The sequence below is a fragment of the Pagrus major genome, chromosome 16, assembly GCF_040436345.1.
Source record: "Pagrus major chromosome 16, Pma_NU_1.0".
Lineage (NCBI taxonomy): Eukaryota > Metazoa > Chordata > Actinopteri > Spariformes > Sparidae > Pagrus > Pagrus major.
Genome location: NC_133230.1, coordinates 7985206 through 8007376, shown reverse-complemented (window position 1 = coordinate 8007376; position 22171 = coordinate 7985206). Strand labels below are relative to the sequence as shown.

Below are 22171 nucleotides of genomic sequence, written 5' to 3'. Positions count from 1 at the left end.
AATACATTGGAGATTTCACTTCACAGGGTCACATTCAATTCTTCCTTGAAATGTAGCTCAGTATCTTTAAATCAACATGTGAGTATATTGTTTATCAAACCAGGCAAAAGTCCCATTAGATTCTGATTTTCTGATGCATATGCAAAATTAAACTAATGGTAAAAGAAGAGTTTGTAGTACTTGAGTTGGAAATTGTGGCCTTATTCTCTTGCAACTACTATTATATAATAGGGTAATCAATTAATTGCCTCTCATTACAAGGGTGTTTTCTCCATGGAGCTTTCAGGGACACCGTGTCTGATTCATATTGATTAATCATTACACGAATAACACATGGCTTCAGTTATATTTTTCTGTACTTATGGACTAACAGATGTTATGATCTACCTGGTTTAACTTCTGAGAGTTCTGAAAGAATTTGTATCCGGAGACAACACACAAGAAAAATTAAGAGATTCTCTTTAATAATTAAATAGCAATATTCAATGCACAACATTTACAGAAATAAAGCACGGGTGTGTGATTCTGCTTTTCCTTCTGACATATCTTGTTCTCTTGTCATATAACAGAAGAAGTAAATGGATGTAATTTCCTATTAAATACAATCGCAGATAAACAAATGCGATGGCTTTGCTCATGAGAGATTATTTTGAACTTTAGGCAGGCTTATTGTTTAACATAGAGTGAGAGGTTGTCTCGCTCTCTCTGGTGATCATGCAAAAGTTAAATAAAGGTCAAAAAAAGGAAAATTACAACAATGAGAAAAAAATGAAAAGCGTATAGGAGTGGGATAAATGTCGGTGGTTGGTTTCCATTTGGTTTGTTCGTGTCGGTTTCAGTGGTCGGCCTTTTTCAAACCGTGACCCATGAGGCAGGCGAACAGCGTCAGCACCATCTTGGGGTTCACCTCCACCAAATCGTCCGGCAGTGCGTAGACACGAGCTCCGATCTTACGAGCCAATGAGACTGCGTACCTAGGAGAGGAACAGGAAGAGGGAGGAGTTAGGAGATGAAGACCTTGTCACAAACATGTTGAAGGAGGAGAAACAATTATTTTACTTGGCATTGTTGAGTTTATCGTCTGCCGTCATCGCTCTTCTCTCTACTCTCTTCACCATGTCCCACTTGACGGTACCGGGAGCGATGACGTCGATCAGATCGATTACTGGCAGACTGGTGCTGATCAGTTGGTCCTGCGGGAAACAGAGAGGTGGCGTCAAATGCAAATGCAGCCTTGTGTTTACTCAAATACAACAAACACTCTCACACACACACACCCTGAAGCTGTTGATCTGCGTGTCCTTGCGTTTCTGGCTCAAGGTGGTGTTGACCCAGTTGAGGATGATCAGATCTCCAATCTTTTCTCCATCACCCAGATCTGACAAAACCCGCACTGTGTACCTGAGGGATGACAAGCAAAATAAACGACTGAAACCACTAAACTCCAGTTCAAAATCGATGGTCTAATTTTTCCCAAACAGCAGGTGACATGTCCCGAAGCCTCAGACTGTTCATGTACCTCCTCATCAGCTGCCAGACGAGCGCCAAAGTGTGCATCTTACTCCCCTGGTTCAGGTTATCTCCTCCGATGCCGACCAGAGAGAACTGAGCGAGATGCCTGCCCAGGTCCACAGCGTAGTTACAGTTCTCCAGCTACGACACATGAAGAAAAAACATGTTACGGTCCTTTTACTTTCCCATCGCAAGCTTTCTGTTTCTTTAATATGTATGCATAGCACACACACCTTCTTCATGTTGCCCCCCAGCAAAGGGTAAGGCGGGTTGTTGACTTTCTTCCAGTTCACAGGCACATTTATCTTCTCAAAAAGCTGCAGGATCACCAAACCGTCACACAGGTCACTGTAGAGGACAGAGAAAGTGAGGAACTGTAGACATCTCTCAGGAGCTCTACAGAGTTAGATCCAAGTATCACTGCTGCAACAGTTTCATTTTTAGTAACAGGCGCGTGTTCAAAGAAAGCCATTAGAATAAAAAATAGATGATGAGTATTTTGTACGCCACCTTTCAAAAACATGATTAAACAGTGCAAAAAAGATCAGATAAAACCATGAATATACTGTACTAATATACTGCATGTGTACTGTATAACATACTGTGCGTTTGCTCCCCATGGCCCTTGGTTATAACTCAATAACTGTAGGAATGTTAAGGATCCAACCCCACTTCCTTGATAAGGGTAACTACATTGGCATGTAACTGATGACCTACCTGTACAGGTGGTTCACATATGGAGCGACGCCCAGGGAGTTCATCCAGTTTCTAAATGTTTTCTCTTCTCTGGTCTCAGCTGGTGAGACATGAGGACATGATAAAGGAGCCATACAGTTACTGTCAGCTGATCAGAATGTTTTAGGTTCAGCTATAGCTCACGGTAAATATGGATTTATGGCTGCCATAACTTGTCACACCTTTAAACATTTATTGCCTTGGGCTTTTTACTGGGCTAAGACCCAATGTGTGTTTAGAATTGCATCACATTCACATTATGATTCACATTCTGGACTGTGTGTGTCTGTGTGTTTGTCACTCCTGTAGAAAATCTAGCTGCTCAGTGAGTTGTATGTGCGTCTCACCCTCGAAGTGTGCACCCTCCATGCCGTTGATCTGAGCCTTCTGCAGAGAAGGATGCATGTTGAACAGGTTGGCTACGAAGGCCAAGTTGAGCTTGCTGTTTCCAGATGTGACGTCTTGAGGAGAAACAAACTGTCTACAGTCCAGCCGGGCCGCCTGTCGCAGCATCAGCTCAGCCCTGCGGTCCAAATTATGCTCCTTCACGTACACATGAAACATGCACAGGGACGTTACAGACATTATGTACATCATGTAATCCTGCATCAGTCACTCAAAGTAACCCTTTAAAAAAGACAAACTGACTCACGCTGAGCCCGCTCATGTCAATTTTGATGTTCATTTTGAAGTCGCTCTCTTGATGTTGAGCAATCTGGTCCAACAGGTAGAAGTAGGCTCGTGAGTCCTACAGTGGTACAGTAAAAGAAGGGGTTAAAACCCATGTATTTGTGTAATTTTGTGTCTGTGTGTGTGTGTTCTGAAGTGTACCTTAATATCGTCGCTGAAGTTGCTGATGGTGTTTGTTCCTGCGTTCTGTAGGTGATAGTTGACCCAGCGGAGCAGAATGTCCTCACGGGAGAGAGACATCAGGCACTCCAGCTGCTCCCCATCTAACAGAAGGCCAATCAGACCTACAAACACATGTGAAAATGTTGTCGTTAAATGTTGAATGGCACTGTTTATTGAATCTGTTTTGATATTCTAAATTCAAGCAGTGGTCATTATCAGCTTTATTTTATTACAAGTGGAAAAGCACAAATCCACCATTTGTTTGGATTTAAATTCATCTCATACAAAATGCAAATGATCATGTTTGCCCGTGTAGTGATTTTTATATATCAATTATATATCAGTGTGCCAACTTGACATGAAGGCTTGAATTATACAGCACGTCCTCATCATGAAAAACGAGCATATGCTGTAGGTTGACTGTGAAAGCTTATTAAAACCCATATTTGCATTTCTTTTTTAGGCGGTGACCTCTAGTGGCCATGCTTATTATTACAGCTGCAAAGGAGGAAGTCATGTACTGATGCTTTGGGATGGCGGCTGACTCGTCTTACAATCCCAAAGCGTCTGTAAAAATCAACTTTCTAACAAATTGGACCTTTAAAGAAAGGGAGGGAAATAATCGCTAAGATTACAGCCTTGCAATTTGCGAGCGTCTTTTTTTTCTGATGAAAGTGAAGATAACAAACTTTTATTTATTTGGCTTTATATCAATCTTATGACATTCGGAACGTGAACTGCTGGGTTAATGTGTGTGTGTGTGTGTGTGTGTGTGTGTGTGTGTGTGTGTGTGTGCACTGACCTTCGTGCTTGCTTAGTTCTATATCAGCAAAGAGGCCGACCTTGATAATCTGCCAGAACAGTCCCAGGACCAGATGGGGTTTCCCAGCCATCAGATCATGGGTGTCGATGCTCACCACCATACAGCCGATCGCTGAGGCTGAGTTCAGAGCCAGGACCAGATTCTCCTACGAATGCAATGAATCGTGAGTTCATTTTTGGTTCAGCCATTCAACAGCTGAGCAAAAACAGGCTTGTGGCCTGAATCCAATAATAACTAACTTATTAGAAATAAAACGCAGCACTATATTCTTGCTCCTTTTAGGAAAGGGATGGATGGTTTTATGGATAAATGTGATCCAGCGAGAATTAAAAGGTCCAGACTATGATTTTCTTTTCTTTACTTCTTTTCAGAGGAGGCAACAAGAGCATCACAAGCAATATAAAACAGAAAAAAGAAGGAAGTGGGCAGTAAAAAGTTAATAAATGACAAGCTGTTTCTGCACAGTCCACATATTCTGTCTCACAGATCCACACTTATAATTGTTACTGTCTTAGCTGATATCCATATATACAGTTAAAGAACTGCTATTAAAAAAACCCATAAAATCTGCAGTTTATTGGCTAAATCAATATTTTCCAGCAGAGTTTCCAGTTCTTTATCAGATTGATGCCATTTACATATTTATCTCTTCAGTACGTAGCTACAGCCAGTGGCCAGTTAGCTTAGCTTAGCATAAAGACTGGGAGCATGGGGAATCCCCTAGCCTGGCTCGGTCCAAAGGTAAAATATTCCTTTAGTTGATGATACTATTAAAAATCTGGTGCTTCTGGATCATCTGTATTTGCAGCGTGCAGGTGTTATGGATTTACTAAACTTAAATGAAGCAACGACTCACTGTCATTTTGAAGTGGGTCAGTTTCTTGGTGTTGATGACTCTTTCGTCAATCGTGTCGGGCTGAGACTGGTTGATCATTTTGCTGAAAAGAGAACACGGAGCACGATATCAGTCTCAGCAAATTGCCTAATGTCGTTTCAGATGTGTGTTATCGCTGTGTACTCTGTCCGTCACGTGGTAGCGAAGGAATGAAAGTGAATAAGGAGGATGCATGAACTACAATAACAACTGCAATAAAATAGGATCACACCACTCGTGCTTTAACCTTTGATGTCACAGTCATTGTCATTCCAAGATAAAATAAACTATTTAACATTTGCAGGTACCATAGGTTAGGCAACAATTACAGGAATCTATAAAACAGAAAAGAAAGGGTACTTGAAGTAACAGTGACATGAAGGTAGGCTGTCATAAATCACTTTGATAGAACAATGTGTAACACGCTGTGTGTGCGTGTTTTACCATAATAGGATGCCGTCACGGACAGAGTTAAAGAGGCTTTCATCGTCAGGGTTCATGGGCAGCAGATGTTGGCAGTCTTCATCCTTTGCCAAGGCTTTGTTGATCCAGTTGACAAATGCCACCTTCTCCTCATCTACACACACACGCACACACACAGACACACACTTAGCACTTAAATCAGCTTACAACTATATTGTAGTTTGTTGTGAAACATATTTTAAATGATTACTACTTAGGAATGCTAAATAGGGGGACACACACCAACACACACAATGCATACTCTCCCTCACCAGAGTAGGAGTGCTGAGTCCCCTCGCTGGAGATCGTTGACATTCCTCCGAAGGAGCGGATCCCATCTCTCCTTGAGATGGTTTTCCTAAACGTCTCGCTCAACTCCTTACTCTTCAGCTCCTGATAGATCTGAACATGGACAGACTGTGTCACTCCACGTGTGGTCTGATGAGCGAGATCATACATTTGCTCACACAATCTTTGTATCAGAACTCACAGACACAAACTCCTCAAAGCTGATCTTCTCGTCCTTGTTGGTGTCCCCGGCGATGAAGGTTTCGATGATCTCTCGCACCTTGTACCCCGGCAGGGAGAAGCTCGCCTCTCTGAACAGCTCCTGCAGCTCAAAGTCGCTCACAAAGCCGCTTTTATCAATGTCTAATCACACAGAGAAGCACACACACACACACAGACACACAGACACAGATCCAGTGAGTCAATTTGCTTGACAAATATCAATCTAAAACTGATGGGCTCAATATTTATGGGTGCACACAGATGATAAGCGCTAGCACAAACAAAAGCCTGATAATGCTTTAGTAAGAGGTCTGTAATTTCCTAATGATTTCCCAACTATATAATTTGGTGCTGATTACAGGGAAAACCAAGGATAATATTTGAGTTTAATTAGTTGTGTTGAGTTTATGCCAAGTTTATTGCTTTATAAATAGTTACTGCTCCATTTAAACCCTTGACTGAACACTTTGTTCTCCATATGTGATGAATTGTGATTTTGCCTATGTTATGTGTTTCATTTTTCCTGTTTTAAAGGCTGCGTCACAGTAAAGCGATGTCATTTTCTAAACTTAAACTGTTCTACTTGTTCTAAAACTTGTCTTTACCCACTGAGTCATTATATCAACATTGCTGATATTTATCAAAAATCTCATTGTGCTAATATTTTGTTAAGGTACCGATAGTCAACCCTCCAATAATAATGCACAATCAATTTTGAGGTATTTGGTCAAAAATATTGTGATATTTGATTTTCCCTCGCAGTCTGAGTGTCTATGAAGTGATTTTGAGGAGATTTTTAAACATCAATATATATATCGTGTATTGGGACATACACTATGGGACATTATAGCCTTAATATTATATATAATTAAGGTCATATAGAGCAGCTCTACTTACGAGTAAATACTTGTAAAACTAATGACATTCCCTTGTGCTGTACTTTGGTCTGCTAATATGCCAAAACTAAAATAAATAAATAAATATATATATATATATACATACATATATAGTCATTTCGTGTCTTATTGTTAAAAAACAACTAAGTAGTATTTCTCTAGCTCATTCTTAATATCTCACTCAACACTATATTGTATATGAATCATAAAATCTCACATGTTGACCTTTCTGCGTACACCATCATCACACAAATAAACCTAAAGTTTAATGCTCATGAGATGATAATTATACTCACCTTCCAGATATTAAAGCAAAGTTATGTAGAAATTGGCATTTTGTGTGGTTTTACCTACAATTAGTACTACGCTGCATAGTCTTAAAGAAGCCTTCCTACTTTTAATTTTGCCACATGTCAGTTGTTTTGTATGAAATGACGTTCACTGGAGTGTTACAGGTGAAACTGAACAAAAATCTCACCCACCTGTTTATCTTTTGCATATCATACTGTAACACAAAGGTTGTACCTTTATTGCACACTATCAACAGCATCTTTCTGTAATTACACACTTATGATTAACTGACAAAAATCTGGCAACGTCTCCTTATTACCTTCAGAAATACCTCACACAGAAAGTACATACACTCAACAACCCGAGCCATAAAAATCTCTTACATAAGACTCATACTTTATGGTCGGCTGTAAAACTCTTACTTGGGTCACATTTCCCTGTCGATACATTTTGCAGGGTGTGTGTGTGTGTGTGTGTGTGGGTGTGTGAAACTGACCAATTTTATTAAAGGCCTCTCTGAGATCGTCCAGGTTGTCTCGGGAAATCTGTGTGATGTGATTCTCCATTGTGCCTTCTGCCTTGGTACACCTGAAACATGCACCCAGATGATAAACACACATGTTTTGGATTGTACTGAACACAAGGAAGGAGGTGATTTTACGAGATTAAGCAACACGTGGAAAGTTACTGAGTACATCTACTCAAGTACTGTACCTTACTTACCTTTACTCCTATTTTATACTACTTTGTATTTCTTTTCCGCTCCACTTCAAAGGCAAACATTTTACTTTTTGCTCTGCTTTTACTTTTACTTACTTTACGTTACTTTTCAGATTTTTCTCCAAAAAAGCAAATACCAGTCCAAGCCCAAAGTTCAAATAATGAAAACGTGAGTGTCAGAACGTTTTTGCTTCTATTCTCCCATTAATGATCTCACAACCCTTTATATTTATTTGCTGACCCTTTGGAGGGTCCCTGATCCTGAGGTTGGGACCACCTCTTGCAGCTATAACCGCAAAATGACGCCTATACATTGATTCATCAGTATTTACTATCTAAATTGCTTTATATAATATATCATAAGTCACATGGGAGATTTTATTGCACAACGCATGCTTTTACTTGTGATCTTTTAAGTACATTTACAGCTAATACTTCTATATTTTTACCCAAGCAAGTTTTGAGTGCAGGACTTTTACTGGCACAGATTTCTACATTGTTGTAATGGTTCTTTTACTAAATAGAGTACCTGAGGACTTCATTTTTATAATGCTGCAAACACTTGATGTAGAGATTTAAAGTCATTCAACCTCGAAAACATAACTAACACAAGCTGAGAGATGGCATAAAGGAAGAAGAAACATCACAAAGTGTGAGGTTATAGACTGGGATTTGTCTCATTGTCTTTAGAGCACTGACATTTCTTCACTCTGCACCAATTATTCACACACATGCGGACACATTCACACACCTGAGGTCTCCCATAAAACCCCTGAGGTCTTAGCATTTCACGATAAAGTTGTTTGCCGAGGAGACGACAAAGGAAAAGACAACATGAGACCAAGACAGAGCCGATACCTTCATAAGAATCTGTGTGTTTCCTTGAGTTGTAAGCCTGTCGGTGCAGATCCCTCCGGGCTGGCTACAGGAGTCGAGTCTTCCACAGCTCCAGGGACAGAGCGGAAGCTGGATCCCAGAGAGTCTGGAGAGCTGGTTATCTCTCCTAGGAGGAGTCACTCAGGAGAGGCGCAGAGAGGACCTTTGGCCTGCCTGGACCCTGAGACAGGCGTCGTCAGACAGTTAACATTTAACACCTCAGCTGTGTCATCATGTTGTTGTCTATAGAGAGAGATGGCTTCATCTGTTTGTCTCTTCTGGCCAGCTGATCTGCAGTTAAAGTTAACATCGGACTTACAGTGCATCTAAGGAAGAATAGAACATTTAAACCCTAAAATGAAAGATCAAAATAAAAAGTAAAGAACTAGATCAATTTTAATATACTGTTTGTGTGGCAAATTTACACCCTGGCATGACACCAACTCCTCAGTGTGCTGCTATGGGGTCATGTTTGCCCTGAATTGGACCTGCAAGGCTGTCATATCTCTGAAGCTGTAAAAAAAATTTGCTCTTTTATCAGACTGATTTTATCTTAAGCCTTAAACATTGCCCAAGACTTATCCATATACAATTTAAAGGGCTATTTGCCCTGCCAAGATTTAGATCAAAAGACTGACTCTCACGACATGTCTAAACATGAATATGAGAAGATGGTTAACTTAGCTTAGCATAAAGACTGGAAATAGGGGGAAACAGCTATCAGGCGCAGTGACTTCCTGAAGTTCCCGCTGGAAAATCCACAAAACCACTACTTTCTTTTCTATACTTTGTTTTTTGCATGGATGATGCAAACCAGATGTAACGTGTTGGTAAGTGAGCTTTTGTGGTGCGGGTCAACAGACTTTGTTACCATGTGACTGACTGGCTAGCTGTTTCCTTTATATTAAAGTGAAAACAGACAACTTTTCCCCACTGTTTCCAAGTGGTGTGGATCACTTTTCCTCAGAGTAGCCACTACCAACAACACAGAACAAAACGTGAGGTAATTCATTAATTTGGTCCATAATGGAGACATGAAAGCAGATAGGAGTGTTGGCAGATTGCCAGAGGGCCTGCTGGCATCACTCTGACATCATTATGACATCACTATGACATCATTCTGACATCACTGTACTATGACATCAGTCATTCATCACCATGTCATAACTTTGATATCATTCTGACATCATTCTGACGTGACTATGACAAAACTAAGAACACTGTGGCAAAAAAAAAAACAACTATAATGAATGAAAGCGGTCCAAATGGTCAAAAAAGTTATTTATAAAAATGAATATTCTCATAAAGAATGACTCATTGATAAACAGTATTTTAAAATACAAGGTGGGAAAAAATAGAGTAAGCCTAAGTGCTGCCTGTAAGGCACAGCTCAGGGCATTGACAGAGATTTCAAGCAGATGATTTTGTTGATTTTTTAAAATGAATAAATAAATAACACTAACAACACTGTGTCTGTCCTCTTGTTGCATTTTGTGGGAAAATAGTATTTAGGATGAAGTTAGTGTTTCTAGTGTCATGGTGGCGCACATTTTTTATCTCTGTCGGACATGTTTAAAACATGAGGCCTGTGTTTGTCTGCATCGTTTGCCTCACTGTCACACAATGCCTTGTAACCTGAGGCACTGAGCCAACTGCATCACCTAGATTAAACTGCCCCACTTCACAGCAACAGTGACACTTTACCTCAGTGTTCACTCTTTATTCCAACACACAGAAAAGTTTAAAACCATTGCTGATTATTTCGTTTTCTTGTCTTTGTGCCTTTTTTAGTCCTGGATCTGTGTCATTTGACCCTCGAACCTCCAGGCAACTTTTGTCGAGCTGAGTTTGCCGACTTGACATTGTGCAGAAAAGTTGAGAATTTTGAGCATAGTAAAGTATAATGTAAGGAAACAAGAGAAGTAAGGAGCTTACATTCAGTTGCAGGCAGGCTGAAGGGGCTTACAGTCCGGAGCGGGGCCAATCCAAAGTAGTAAATCAGCTTTTTGCAGACTCAGAATCGGGTTTGGGGCCTTTTCTTCCGTATTCTCCTTTCCAAGCCCCTCTTTTTCACTTTCCCTCTCTCCTAACCTTTTTCTTTTCTTCACGTCTCCCCTGTCAGACTCTCCCTTCACCTCTAAAAAGACACAAACAGTCCCATAATCAAGACTAAAATCAAGACACAAGACTCTGCAAAATATCTCTCTCACATCATTTTCATACCTGTTCACAACAAAGTAACACAGGACTAAATTCTGAGCCAGCACACCTCCATCATGTCTTTCTTCCTCACCTGAGTCACCTGATCAGCCCAGTTTCACTCTGTGACTCTGAGGTGCTCTCCGGTTACCCTCTCCTCCTCATCGCCGCTCTCAGGTAAGCGCTCCACCTCCAGCCGTTGATGCAGCAGGTTGCGGACCCTGAGCCAGGATCAGCTGTTGCTGGTGTAAAAGTTGTAACGGTCGGCCAAAGAATTTCTCACAAGCCTCCTGCATTATTCACTGGCATCCGGGAGCACATGCGCAGGGAGGTGGAAAAAACCACACAGACATACACACACAAAATGCACACAAGGTGGATTTATTGTCATTTGTTTGAGTGCTTTGGGTCTTCTTGCTACATCTGTTCTGGAAAACTGAGTGTTGACTATTAAAGAGGCGATACAGTCTGAATTTATAGACATAGTTTGAGCCTAAAAATATCATTTGCATAGACAAATGTTGTTGACAATTGTTGTTCCTACTCCACTGGTGTATGAAATTCCCCTTTTCTGTGAAAATCAAATGTTCCTTTATTATCTAAAAGAGGAAATGTATTTGGTCAAAGGTGCATACAAGAGTGAAAACCAAAAGAAGAAGAGAAAGACAGAATTAGTCATTCACATACTGTTGTACCAGTTAATGATTGCACAGATGGATACGGGTGTTAAATGCTGTGACAGCAGCAGAAAGGAAGGATTGCTTCTTACATCTTTTCCTCCGTGACTCATCTCAAACTGCTGATGAGTTTGCACCGAGCATCAGCAAAGAAAAGCTGTCTAAGAAAACAGAAGAAGAACAACGCTTCACTACACATTTTGTTTTTTATCTTTTCTCATACATACTGGATGTAGCTATAGCTGTGTGTGAGACTAATGCATGTCAAAGTTTGACGCTTCATTCGGCTGTAATGCAAAGTCATGGCCACACAGGGGCAGCGCTGACTCAGACTGATGGAGAAACAGGATCTTCCTGTTTTCTTAGAAAAGTAAACTGCACCGAAGGTCATCCTGCTGCTGGGCTGCTGCAGGCGACATAGTTTGCATACTTCTTAAACTGAAGCAAACAGGATACTTGTTTTAAATAATTAGCCTATATTACAGGAAGTAAAATAAAACAACAAGCAAAAGTGTAGAGTAAAGAGTAAAAGTAGGTTCTGTGGCTTCCTGTTTTTCACTGATCTTAGATTTCATAAGTAACTTTACTCTTTAACAAGGGGAAACTTTAAAGCCTGTTGTGTATAAAACATATATCTACTAGTTACCTTTTTAAATATTAAGTTAGATTTATGTCATTAATAGAGCATATAATAAACAAATAAAAGATTATTTATAGATTAAACTAACCAGCAGTATGTCAGCAGCTGCAACATGAATGCTCTGAAGAATAGACTAATACTTTTACTTTTGATAAATTACAGTATATCTATATTTATATATATCTTAAAGTATATTTTGATGCTAATGTGCATTTTGCAAACTTTTAAACACATTACTTTTAATTGTAACAGAGCATTATTACACTGTGGTACTGCTTCCCTCCACCTGTATGGTTTCAGTATCATTTCTGCAGAATATAAGCCTGTCAGCGTAGCCTAATCTCCTCTGTTTTCCCATCACTAATGATAAAGTGATCAAGATAAACTGGAAATAGAGAGAGAGACACACACAGAGAGAGAGAAAAGGCTGGGGGGCGTGTCAGCTGTCAGTGGTCACATGACCCGGAAAATGTGGGGCTTAATTCCTGTGTTGGACTGCTCCCAGCTGCTGAAGCTCTGCCCTTCGCAGTGCAAACCCTACATCTGCCCCATCACGACCCCCGCGACCCGGTCGGGCTCTCCTCACGGCACCATGTCAGGTAAGGCTCCTCCGGGGGGGCTCCGACGACACTCACAGCCGCCGCACTGGCACCGGAACACGGCCACTCCGGACCGGACCGGGGCTGCGCGCACTGCACTCATCTCCCGAAACATCGCGATTTTTATGTGCAGGCTGCAGAAAAACAGCTGCTGCTACAGCCGGTGCTGCTGCAGTGTGGACACAGGAGGGGTTTGTAGTGTTAGTTATTGATGGGAGCGTTTTTGAGAGGTTTTGGTTTTGGATGTGATGAGCTGCTGCAGTGGTTTGGACCAGAGTGAAGCGGGCGAGCAACAGGAAGAGCACGTCCGGTTGTGATTTTCAAAGTTAAAGCGTGTTTTGTGCAACTGGTGTGGAGAAACTCAAAATGTAGAAAATAGGAGAATTCAATCTCTTAGGAGATTTGTTTGATTGTTGATGAGGATCCTTCAAAAATACTTATATTGCATAAGATATTTTATAAAATATTACCAAGGTAAAAGTATAGTAAGTCAGCCATATGCATAGTATTTTAGTAAAAGTCTTGAAATATCTGATATCAAATGTACTTACGTATCAAAAGTACTAATAAAAGTAAGGTATACATATATTTACATATATATATATATACTGTATATACAGTAAGATATGGGTGAACTGATTATTGGATCAGAAATTAGAGATTTTTGGGATTTTTTGGTGTGTTTTTTTTACTGGAATAATTAAATAAAATAAAAGCCCCAGCTACTTTGGCTCTAGTAACTAAAGTTGTCACATAAATGTAGTAAGTAAAAAGTACAATATTTGCCTCCAAAACTGGAATAGAAATGTAAAGTAGCAGAAAATGGAAATACTCAAGTAAAGTACAACTTGTAAACTTGTAAAGCTGTCGATACTTAAGTAAATGTACTTAGTTACATTCTATCACTGGTCAGTTTTAGGTCAGACATAACTTTTCAATATGGATCTAGCTCTAATGTTGAGGTCTGAGTCGGATGTGCAGCCACAGTGAAGTCAGAGTGGAAGTGTGGATTGTGACACTGCACATCCCGGTGTCACAAAGTGGACCAGTTGAAATTACCAGCATTGATTTCTTCATGCACACCCTGCGTAAACTGAAGATCTTACCAAGTGTAATAATCTTATGTATAGATAAAAGAAAATGTAGCTGGTATTGTTTTTAGTATAAATGGATTATCTTGTACTTTCAAAATAAGATTCTTTGACTTGACTCAAGTGAAGTCCTTGGTGTCACCCTGGTGACTTTGCCAGGGTCCAAATTCGTGTTTGGACACCGATGATCCTACTTTAAGACGTTTGTTCTGAGATTGTTTGAAAGTTAAGAATGCAAAAAGACTTGGATTAAGAATAGTTTGTTCATATTCAGTCTGTTTTACTTACTACTGTGCTGAAATCAAGTCTGATCTCAAGAAAAACTTTAAAACCTCACTTTCTTCCATAGCTCATGTGCGCTTTTATTTTTTAAAGACCACTCTGTTCACTTCCTGGGTTAATGTGAGGTCTTTGATTGCCTTGACTGGATGTTCCCAGTGCCTACGTGCGCCACAGTCTGTGGCCTTTTATAATACTATATAAGGCTTATAGTGTCACACTTTCTATTCTCTATTATTATTAATGTAGTCCCTTAAATGACTATAAAGTTACTGTGTAAAATACTGTATGGCAGAGAGTTTTTTATTTTTGCATCACATTAACATGAAATTGAATACAGGAAATAGTTTATTTGTTCTTCATAAACACTTCACAAGCATCTTTTTACATTTAATCTGCAAACAAACATAAATTTGACATCAGAATATGAATAAATAAATATTTAATCAGATTATTACTTCATTATCTTGTACAATCCTGCGCCATTATCACCATTCACTAATATTTTAAACAGATTTACCAGAATCTGTTATTCATAAATATCTCTTCATAATTTGAGGCATGTCAGACCCAGTGGAGGTGAAGGTGTGTAGGTCGTACTGTATGTGGCTTCTGATTACCCTGTGGGAAAACAACACATGCTTCCTGTACGGCCTTGTACTAGAGACACGCCTCACACTCTTGCGTTAGTCACTTTATAGTTCCTTGAAAGAGAACTTAGCAACCGTACAACACCGCCTCCTCCGATCAGGTTTCCCAGAAGCCCCCTCGCGAGACACACACTCAGCTTGATGAATACTATCTGCTGGCTCCGGGCCTGCTTTCACTGTAGCAGCAACACAGTGTGCCCCCTGCTGTCGCTAATGTATTCATGGAGGGACACGTCAGACGCCGGAGTTCACACAATGGGCCTGCAGATGAAGTCAGACGAAGTGAAGTTTACATAACTGGTGCCAATTTGTCTATCTTCATCACTGATTAATAGGTCATCCATTACTTTAACACTTCAGCATACAGGATATATGCTGGACAACAAAAGCAGTGTCAGTGAGAGTTGGGGAAGCAGTTCGGCCCAGTTTTTAAAATGAACCAACTGACAGTCAGCACATCAATAACCCTGGTGCTGGTGAGCAAAATGAATAATCATGCTTGGTTGTGACCCATCCTACTGCGATGTTACAGCGATCTGACCAACACAAAGTTTGCCTGTATCCCACTGTCCTTAAAGGGACAAGAGGCTGTAAAGAGTGTACTGTGTGATTTTTTTGTTATAATGCTTGCAAGCAGTTTAATTTAACAGTTAACAGCTCTATTGTATGAAATTATTGTAACATCCACTATAAAATCCACTGTTTAGGTCATCGGACTGGCTTGTAGGGGTGTGTCTTACTAAAAAGCTAAAGCTAATAAGAGACTTTGATAGGCAGATAAATGATGGGTTAAAGACAGAAGACACATGAGTGACACTGATATGATAACATCCTAGTCACGTGGCTGATCACAGTGTGTGTTTTGTGTGCTTCTCCAAACAGACGAGGCTTTTGTGACGCTGGCGACAAACGACAGCTACGCCAAGGGAGCGATGGTTCTCGGCCAGTCGTTACGAAACCACAACACAACCAAGAAACTGGTCGCACTGGTGGGGCCTCATGTTGCAGATCCGTGCAGGTAACACGCAGAGCCAGTGAGGCTTTGGATGACAAAAACGTCAAATGATATCCGACACACCCACTGACATCATAAATCGTACTGTCTGTGTTGTAGAGATGCTCTACGCTCCATTTTTGACGAGGTGCGTGTGGTGGACGTTATGGACTCGGGCGATTCGGCTCACCTGTCCCTCATGAAGCGTCCGGATCTGGGAGTGACATTCACCAAACTGCACTGCTGGACTCTCACGCACTACAGCAAGTGTGTGTTCATGGACGCTGACACGCTGGTGAGAAACAGACCTGACGACAGCAGAAAACATCCACATCGGCAAAGAAAAATCAACCTAGAGTTAGATATAATATTGAAGCTACAAGTTGAAACACCTGAATTGCTTTTTTTCCTCTACATTAGACTTCTGCATTTTTCAAGAATCACTATTGTGGAAACAGGAAAGATGAAACTAGATATATCTGAGTAAGTAACATTTGTTTTAATGTATTCAGGTTCTGTCAAATATAGATGAACTCTTTGAGAGAGAGGAACTATCCGCAGCGCCAGATCCAGGTTGGCCAGACTGTTTCAACTCAGGTGTGTTTGTCTTCAGACCGTCCAACGAGACGCACGAGAAGCTGCTCGAGTTCTGCAGTGAAAACGGCAGCTTTGACGGTGAGACCCGAGCGTTTTTTTTAATCTCCCATGGCCCATTAAAAGCGAGAAAGTGATCTGAAGAGGAAATGACACCAAAAAATGCAGGGAGACAGATGCTGGTATCTGATGTCTAGCTGTTATTACCTCTTGTTCAGTCTGCAGCCATGCGAGCAACTCTTTGACAAACATTAGCATGCTTCCTCAGGCTCATTCAGTATGTCCTCGTCTTAACCCTGACTTGGTCCAACCTCGTCCTCACACCACCGGCTCACCCCTGACCTTTGCCTGCGTCAACAGTGTCACGTACATCTGTACATGCTGTAATTCACTGTGTGCAGCATCCTCTCCCAACGTTGTCAACACGTTTCAGTTTTTCTATTTATACTTGTGAGAAAGGACACGGTCTGTGGGAATGTACGGTATGTGGGTGTGTGTGTGTGTGTGGCGTTGACCAGTCAGGTATGTGCTGCAGTGTGTCAGTCTGGATTTCAGAGCCCGAGCAGAGAGGCCAGATGAGGAAAATGTTATGAGAATGGAAAATTATAACTCTTTTAGAAAGTCCACAAAAACAGTTTAATTTCATTCATTATCTTGTTTTGTGTCTTTGAATCCCCTCTCGTCGCTCGCAGCAAGAACACAGAATGGTTTTCACATGACTGTTAATATCTTGAATGAGGGTTTGTTGTATTTAAATGCCAAACGAGAGCTTCCAGCTGCTTCTCACTGTGTCACGTCTAAAAATATGCGTGTGTGTGTGTGTCCGCGTCTGCAGGTGGAGACCAGGGGGTCCTCAACAGTTTCTTTAACACCTGGGCGACGGCGGATATTTCCAAACACCTTCCCTTCATCTACAACCTCAGCAGTATCGCCATTTACTCCTACCTGCCAGCTTTCAAACAGTCAGTACACTCACACACACGCACACACACATTCACGATCAGTGCATCCAGGGTTTCTTCCTGTGTTCGTGTGCAGCCGCATTATTGCCCCCGATTCTGTAGCTTTCCTTGTGAGACTTCAGGGTGTCTGTGTGTGAGGAGGCATAAAACGTATCCAAGGTCAGTTCAAAGGTTGTGTATTTCTGTGTCTGTGGTTGGGTGTTGAATTACAAGAGGCCAATGAAACAACACACATCCTGCCTCAAGAAAAGAAGAGCTACTGTAGTTGCACAGCTGCAAGGACTAGTCGATCAGGGGTGTTGCAATTCACCGGTAAGGAAGATAACCACGATATTTATTGATATCGTGTTAATGGTAGACACCAAACTTCCGGTACTTGTGTGCGCACGGTTTTCTTTTCTTGTGTGCTGCAAATTTGGTGAAAAGGTCTGTGGAATTCAGCTGTGTGGTGACAGTCACCAGTTATATTTTAATATCATTAGGGGGAAATTGCATTTGTGCCATGTTCCCCCAGTTAGTCAGGATTCCTGTAAGTCGTAAAAGAGATAATATTGAGTTAAGCTTCTTTACAAATGATTTTTTAAGACCACAAGAGTCAAGAGTCTGCGTGTTTGAGCCTCTTTCACTCTCTCCTCCGCCTGATGCTCTCTTTGCCTTTCCACAGGTACGGCCGTGACGCCAAAGTCGTGCACTTCCTGGGCAAGGTGAAGCCGTGGAGTCACTCCTACGACGCTCAGAGCGGCGAGGTCAGAGGTCATTCGCTGTCCCCTGACCAGTGCCAGCTGCACCCCGACTACCTGCTCATGTGGTGGCAGCTGTACGCCAAATCCGTGCTGCCCCTGCTGCAGCAGGCCTATGGGGACACTCCCTTCAGCAGCGGCTGCGTGGAGGCGAACGAGGATGTAAGTCAGCGTGTCGTGCATGTGTTGAGACATAAATGGGGATGGCTGTGACTGTACGTTTAGTGTGTTGCATAACCATCATGCCCCAGCTGTGTCGAAACCACTGATTACCATGTTTATCTCTCCTTTCTCTGAGGTGTATTTAAAATATGTAAATCTGTCACGGCGTGCAATTACCAAGTGGTGAAACAAAGCTTTTTTTTTAAGCTCCAGATAAAAACGGTGGCTAGTTTTTTAAGTTGTCACAGTAACAAGAAAAAGTCAATTGGTTCCACATTCCTCAGCACCAGTCCGTTGCCAGAAGTTTTCAGGGTTGCTGCTGGTTATTCCAGTCCTCTCAGTCGTGTCCTGACTGCATGAGCAGCTTTCCGTTGTCAGTGAAGCATGAGGGGGGGAAGGCCAGACCTCAAACAAACACTTCACTGAGTAGCAGGAAGTTTCCAAGTGGTCTGTTGCGACAGCACAGCAGTGAAATAATCAAAAAAAGTCTGCCAAAACCTGAAGCTTTGCCCAATTGCCTCAAGTTGTGCCATTTTGTGTCACTCTGACAAGTTTATACAGGCAAACACCCCGGGCTCAGCGGAGAAAGCTTTCAAGTCTTGCACTCGCTCAGGCTTAAGTTTCAAGTTAATCTTGAAGACTTTTTTCATCGCTTAAAGTGACAGATGGCTTTTGTTCAACAGCAAGACTGTCAATTGCTGACTAATGGCACAATCAATTAATATAACTTCCCAAAAGTCAGTTAGTTTTACATTTGCTTTAAAGACATCATTATTAAGCAACCTGAAGTCAAAGGTCAACTTCACTCAACTCACACTGATCCCCCACCACTCAAAAATTCCAATCGTATTGAGCTGCTTGTTACTTAACTTGAGTGTTTGATCGTCACTGTGCAAAATGATCTTTGTACTGACAGCTTGACGACTGTTGTTCACATCTGCTAAAGGCAGGAAAGATTGACTGTGCTCACCCGAAATCTGGGTTGAAGACGTACAGTATGTGCAGTTGCATGATTTTGTGATATCACGGTGGTAAGATTGTGCAACTTAAATGAGTGTGATGTGGAAACTTAGTCTCCGGTGCGCATGTTATGAGAACTGACTTGTCGGAGCAGTATGAGACATCTTATGTCCGGTTAAACTCATTGATTCTCTCCAGCAGAATCGTTTTTAACAAAGTATTTGCACTTTTTGTGGAAAGAAAAACACGTCAGAAACAGATTTTTACTCAAAAAGAGTATTTTCTTGTCTAAAAATCTGTATCTCTGGAAGAGATAGTGACTTATTGAGTGTACACCTACTATAGGAAGCCAAACCTTTCTTTTTCTTCGTGTTAGAAACTCTTATCTGCCGCAAGTGTGTTGCAAAATCTCTCAGTTGTACTTTGACTCCTCTGACGAAACACCTGCTTGGGCTGATTGTGTCTTAAGGGTAAAACTGTGTTCAGCCGAGCAAGGCTGAACTCGGAGAAACCAGTCCTTATAAAGTATTCCTCCTGTCCCATGTAATGATTCATTCATTCTCTCCCTCTCACACAGAGTAAGCTTGATGAGGATGTGAGCGGGCAGCCGACGTATTTTGCCCCGCCTCCCCAGAAGTTTTCATCAGAGGAGAGGAAGCAGCGCTGGGAAGCGGGCCAGATCGACTACTTGGGCGACGACTCCTTCGCCAACATCGAGCGAAAGCTTGACTCCTTCTTAAAGTAGCGGGCGAGGGAGCGTGATGGACAGAGAGAGCACCAGCGGAAGCTGTGTGTGGGTGGGGATTTAACCACTGCTCAGCCAATCACAGGGGGCTCGATTAGCCTCCGTGCAGCGTTCAGCCTCACTCTCTGCATCCTGTCAGTGTGTATGTGAATGACAGAGAGTTTAACACTGTTCCCACACACTCTAATCATTCATTTTTCTTCAACGTTTTGGGAAAATAGTCATTTGCTTTCTTGCTGAGAGTTAGGAAGAGAAGATTGATACCATTCATTCATATTTATAGGTTGAATATGAATATACCGCAGCTGGTTAACTCAGCTTAGTTACCAGGGCAAAGGTTGTGTTATTCTGGAGATACGGTAGACATTTGTGACAAAAATACTGTTATATGCCTCTGCACCGGTGATAGCAGTGGCCGGCGCCTGGAGGCATAATGTTTTTGAATTGTCCGTCCATCTATACGTCCATCCGATTCCTATGAGCGCGCTTTATGAAAACGCTTTGAGGTAATTTCTTCAGATTTGGCACAAATGTCTACTTGGACTCAAGGATGAGCTGAGTAAAATTAGGTGGTCAAAGGTCACTGTGACCTCACGATTCATATGAAATATTATGGCAAAATTTTACACAAATGTCTAATAGGACAAAATGATGAAGTGATGATATTTTTATATCCAAAAGTTCACTGTGAAGTCGTAATATTCTGCCCAAAATGTTCAGAAAATTATCCAACAGCAGTTCACTAGCTAGCTTGTGGCTGCTACTGCCACATAAAATCATGATATTGTGATAGTCCTAATTCGGAAAGAGCCAGGCCAGCTGAGCTGTTTTACCCGTTTCGTCTTGGTGCCAGGCTGTAGCTTCACCATGCAGACATGAGAGGTATGATCTTTTCATCTGACTCACTGGAAGAAAGCAAAATGTTACTTTCCAAAATGTCAGACTATTCCTTAAACGCACAGTATGTAATTTCTGCCGCTTTGGGGGTCTCACAGTCAAAACAATAACAAAAGATGTAGTTTGATGACGGGGCGAAGCTTCATGGGATCGTAGCTAGATAGTTAGCCGTCTTCCTTCCTCACTGTCCGACGTATCGTCTAGTGTTAACAGTGTTTCCCTTGAAGGCAGAGAAACTACAGAGGGCGACACGCGACCGAATGAAACACATCGTCACCTTGAAAACCATTTTGGACATTGTTGGAATCATTTGGGATAATGTTAAGTACACAACTCAATCAAATATTGTTGTTTCATTCACTCTAGTCATTTTAATGTGGAAATGTTACATATTATGCCTTTTAAGTGTTCTTTCGCATCCGATGGAGATGGATTTGGTCTTCCTAACCCGTGGAAACTTTCAACGGCAACACAAACTGAGGAAAAGGCCCGTGGGCAAAGGGAAATCGATAGATTTAAAAGTTGTGTCCTGCAATAAACCACTTTCGAGCAGATATGCAGTAACTGGCTCACTTCCAGCTTACAGTCCCACGCTCTCGCTGCTTTAATCAGACAGTGTTCACCTCACCTGAGTGCATAGATAAACATCCCCTATCTGTGCCTCCGACACTCACCAGCTCCCTGTGACTTCAGCTTCGTGACGTCTGGTATTTTGTTGTGTTGTATTTGCATGGCACAGAGTTCATACATGGGTCCGAAAAGTCCAACCACATCCTAAAGCGATGTTGATAGTCAGTTTGTATGTAATCGTGTGCTCCCCAGACATTTTATCTGTACGCGTGCCCCGCATGTTGCGTCCCTGCCAGACCCACATCAGTATATCTTTGTGCCATGATCAGTTTCATCACTTCCTGTCTGTAGTGTTACCAGCTGCCTTATTGCCGTTTACTGTTTACAACAACCTCACTTACTGTAACTGCTGCTAGTAGCACAACTAAATTTGCTCAGTCCTCCTTTTCCTGTTACTTATACCTCCTCTGCTTCACTCCAGCTGTGTGCCCTTAAACTAAACTGTAATCTTTAGCTCCTAGCAGCGAAGTAATAATAGCTCCCCTCACTCCATTAAACACACTCCGACAAGAGGCCGGCAAGGTTGAGATTTTCTAATCTTGTCAGCCTGCTAAATCCTGAATATGCATGAGTGTGGAAGTGGAATATAATTGTAGTGACATCGGTTAATTCAGGTCCGCCCTGTTCCCCAGCTGTTAACTGTTCATCCCTGTTGAAGCGCTAATAAAGAGCAGGTGGAAAATCACCTTTTATCCATCCCTTCTGTCATGAGTTTAATTTTCTTTACACTCCCATTGTTTAAACCCAAGGTGACATTTTTTTGGTGCTTCATTTAAATGATTATTATAATTGATATAAGCC

At 41.5% G+C, this 22171-nt stretch overlaps 2 protein-coding genes across 2 annotated transcripts; one reads left to right on the top strand and one right to left on the bottom strand.

The window, feature by feature from the left end:
- Window positions 1–523: 523 nt before the first annotated feature.
- pls1 (plastin 1 (I isoform)) lies at window positions 524–8560 on the bottom strand. Its single transcript, XM_073483939.1, has 16 exons — window positions 8534–8560; window positions 7452–7543; window positions 5749–5909; window positions 5531–5660; window positions 5241–5373; window positions 4779–4860; window positions 3902–4067; window positions 3079–3221; window positions 2900–2995; window positions 2595–2790; window positions 2230–2308; window positions 1746–1860; window positions 1520–1653; window positions 1278–1401; window positions 1060–1193; window positions 524–974 (listed from the first exon to the last, which is right to left on the bottom strand). Exons 2-16 carry the CDS (start codon window positions 7519–7521, stop codon window positions 836–838), a joined length of 1902 nt encoding a protein of 633 aa, XP_073340040.1. The 5' UTR covers window positions 7522–7543; window positions 8534–8560; the 3' UTR covers window positions 524–835.
- Window positions 8561–12524: 3964 nt separating this feature from the next.
- On the top strand, window positions 12525–22066 carry gyg1a (glycogenin 1a). The gene is made up of 7 exons (XM_073483076.1): window positions 12525–12666; window positions 15569–15704; window positions 15801–15975; window positions 16193–16355; window positions 17110–17236; window positions 17901–18138; window positions 19676–22066. The coding sequence occupies exons 1-7, from the start codon at window positions 12525–12527 to the stop codon at window positions 19841–19843; spliced, it is 1149 nt and encodes a 382-aa protein (XP_073339177.1). The 3' UTR covers window positions 19844–22066.
- Window positions 22067–22171: the final 105 nt, after the last annotated feature.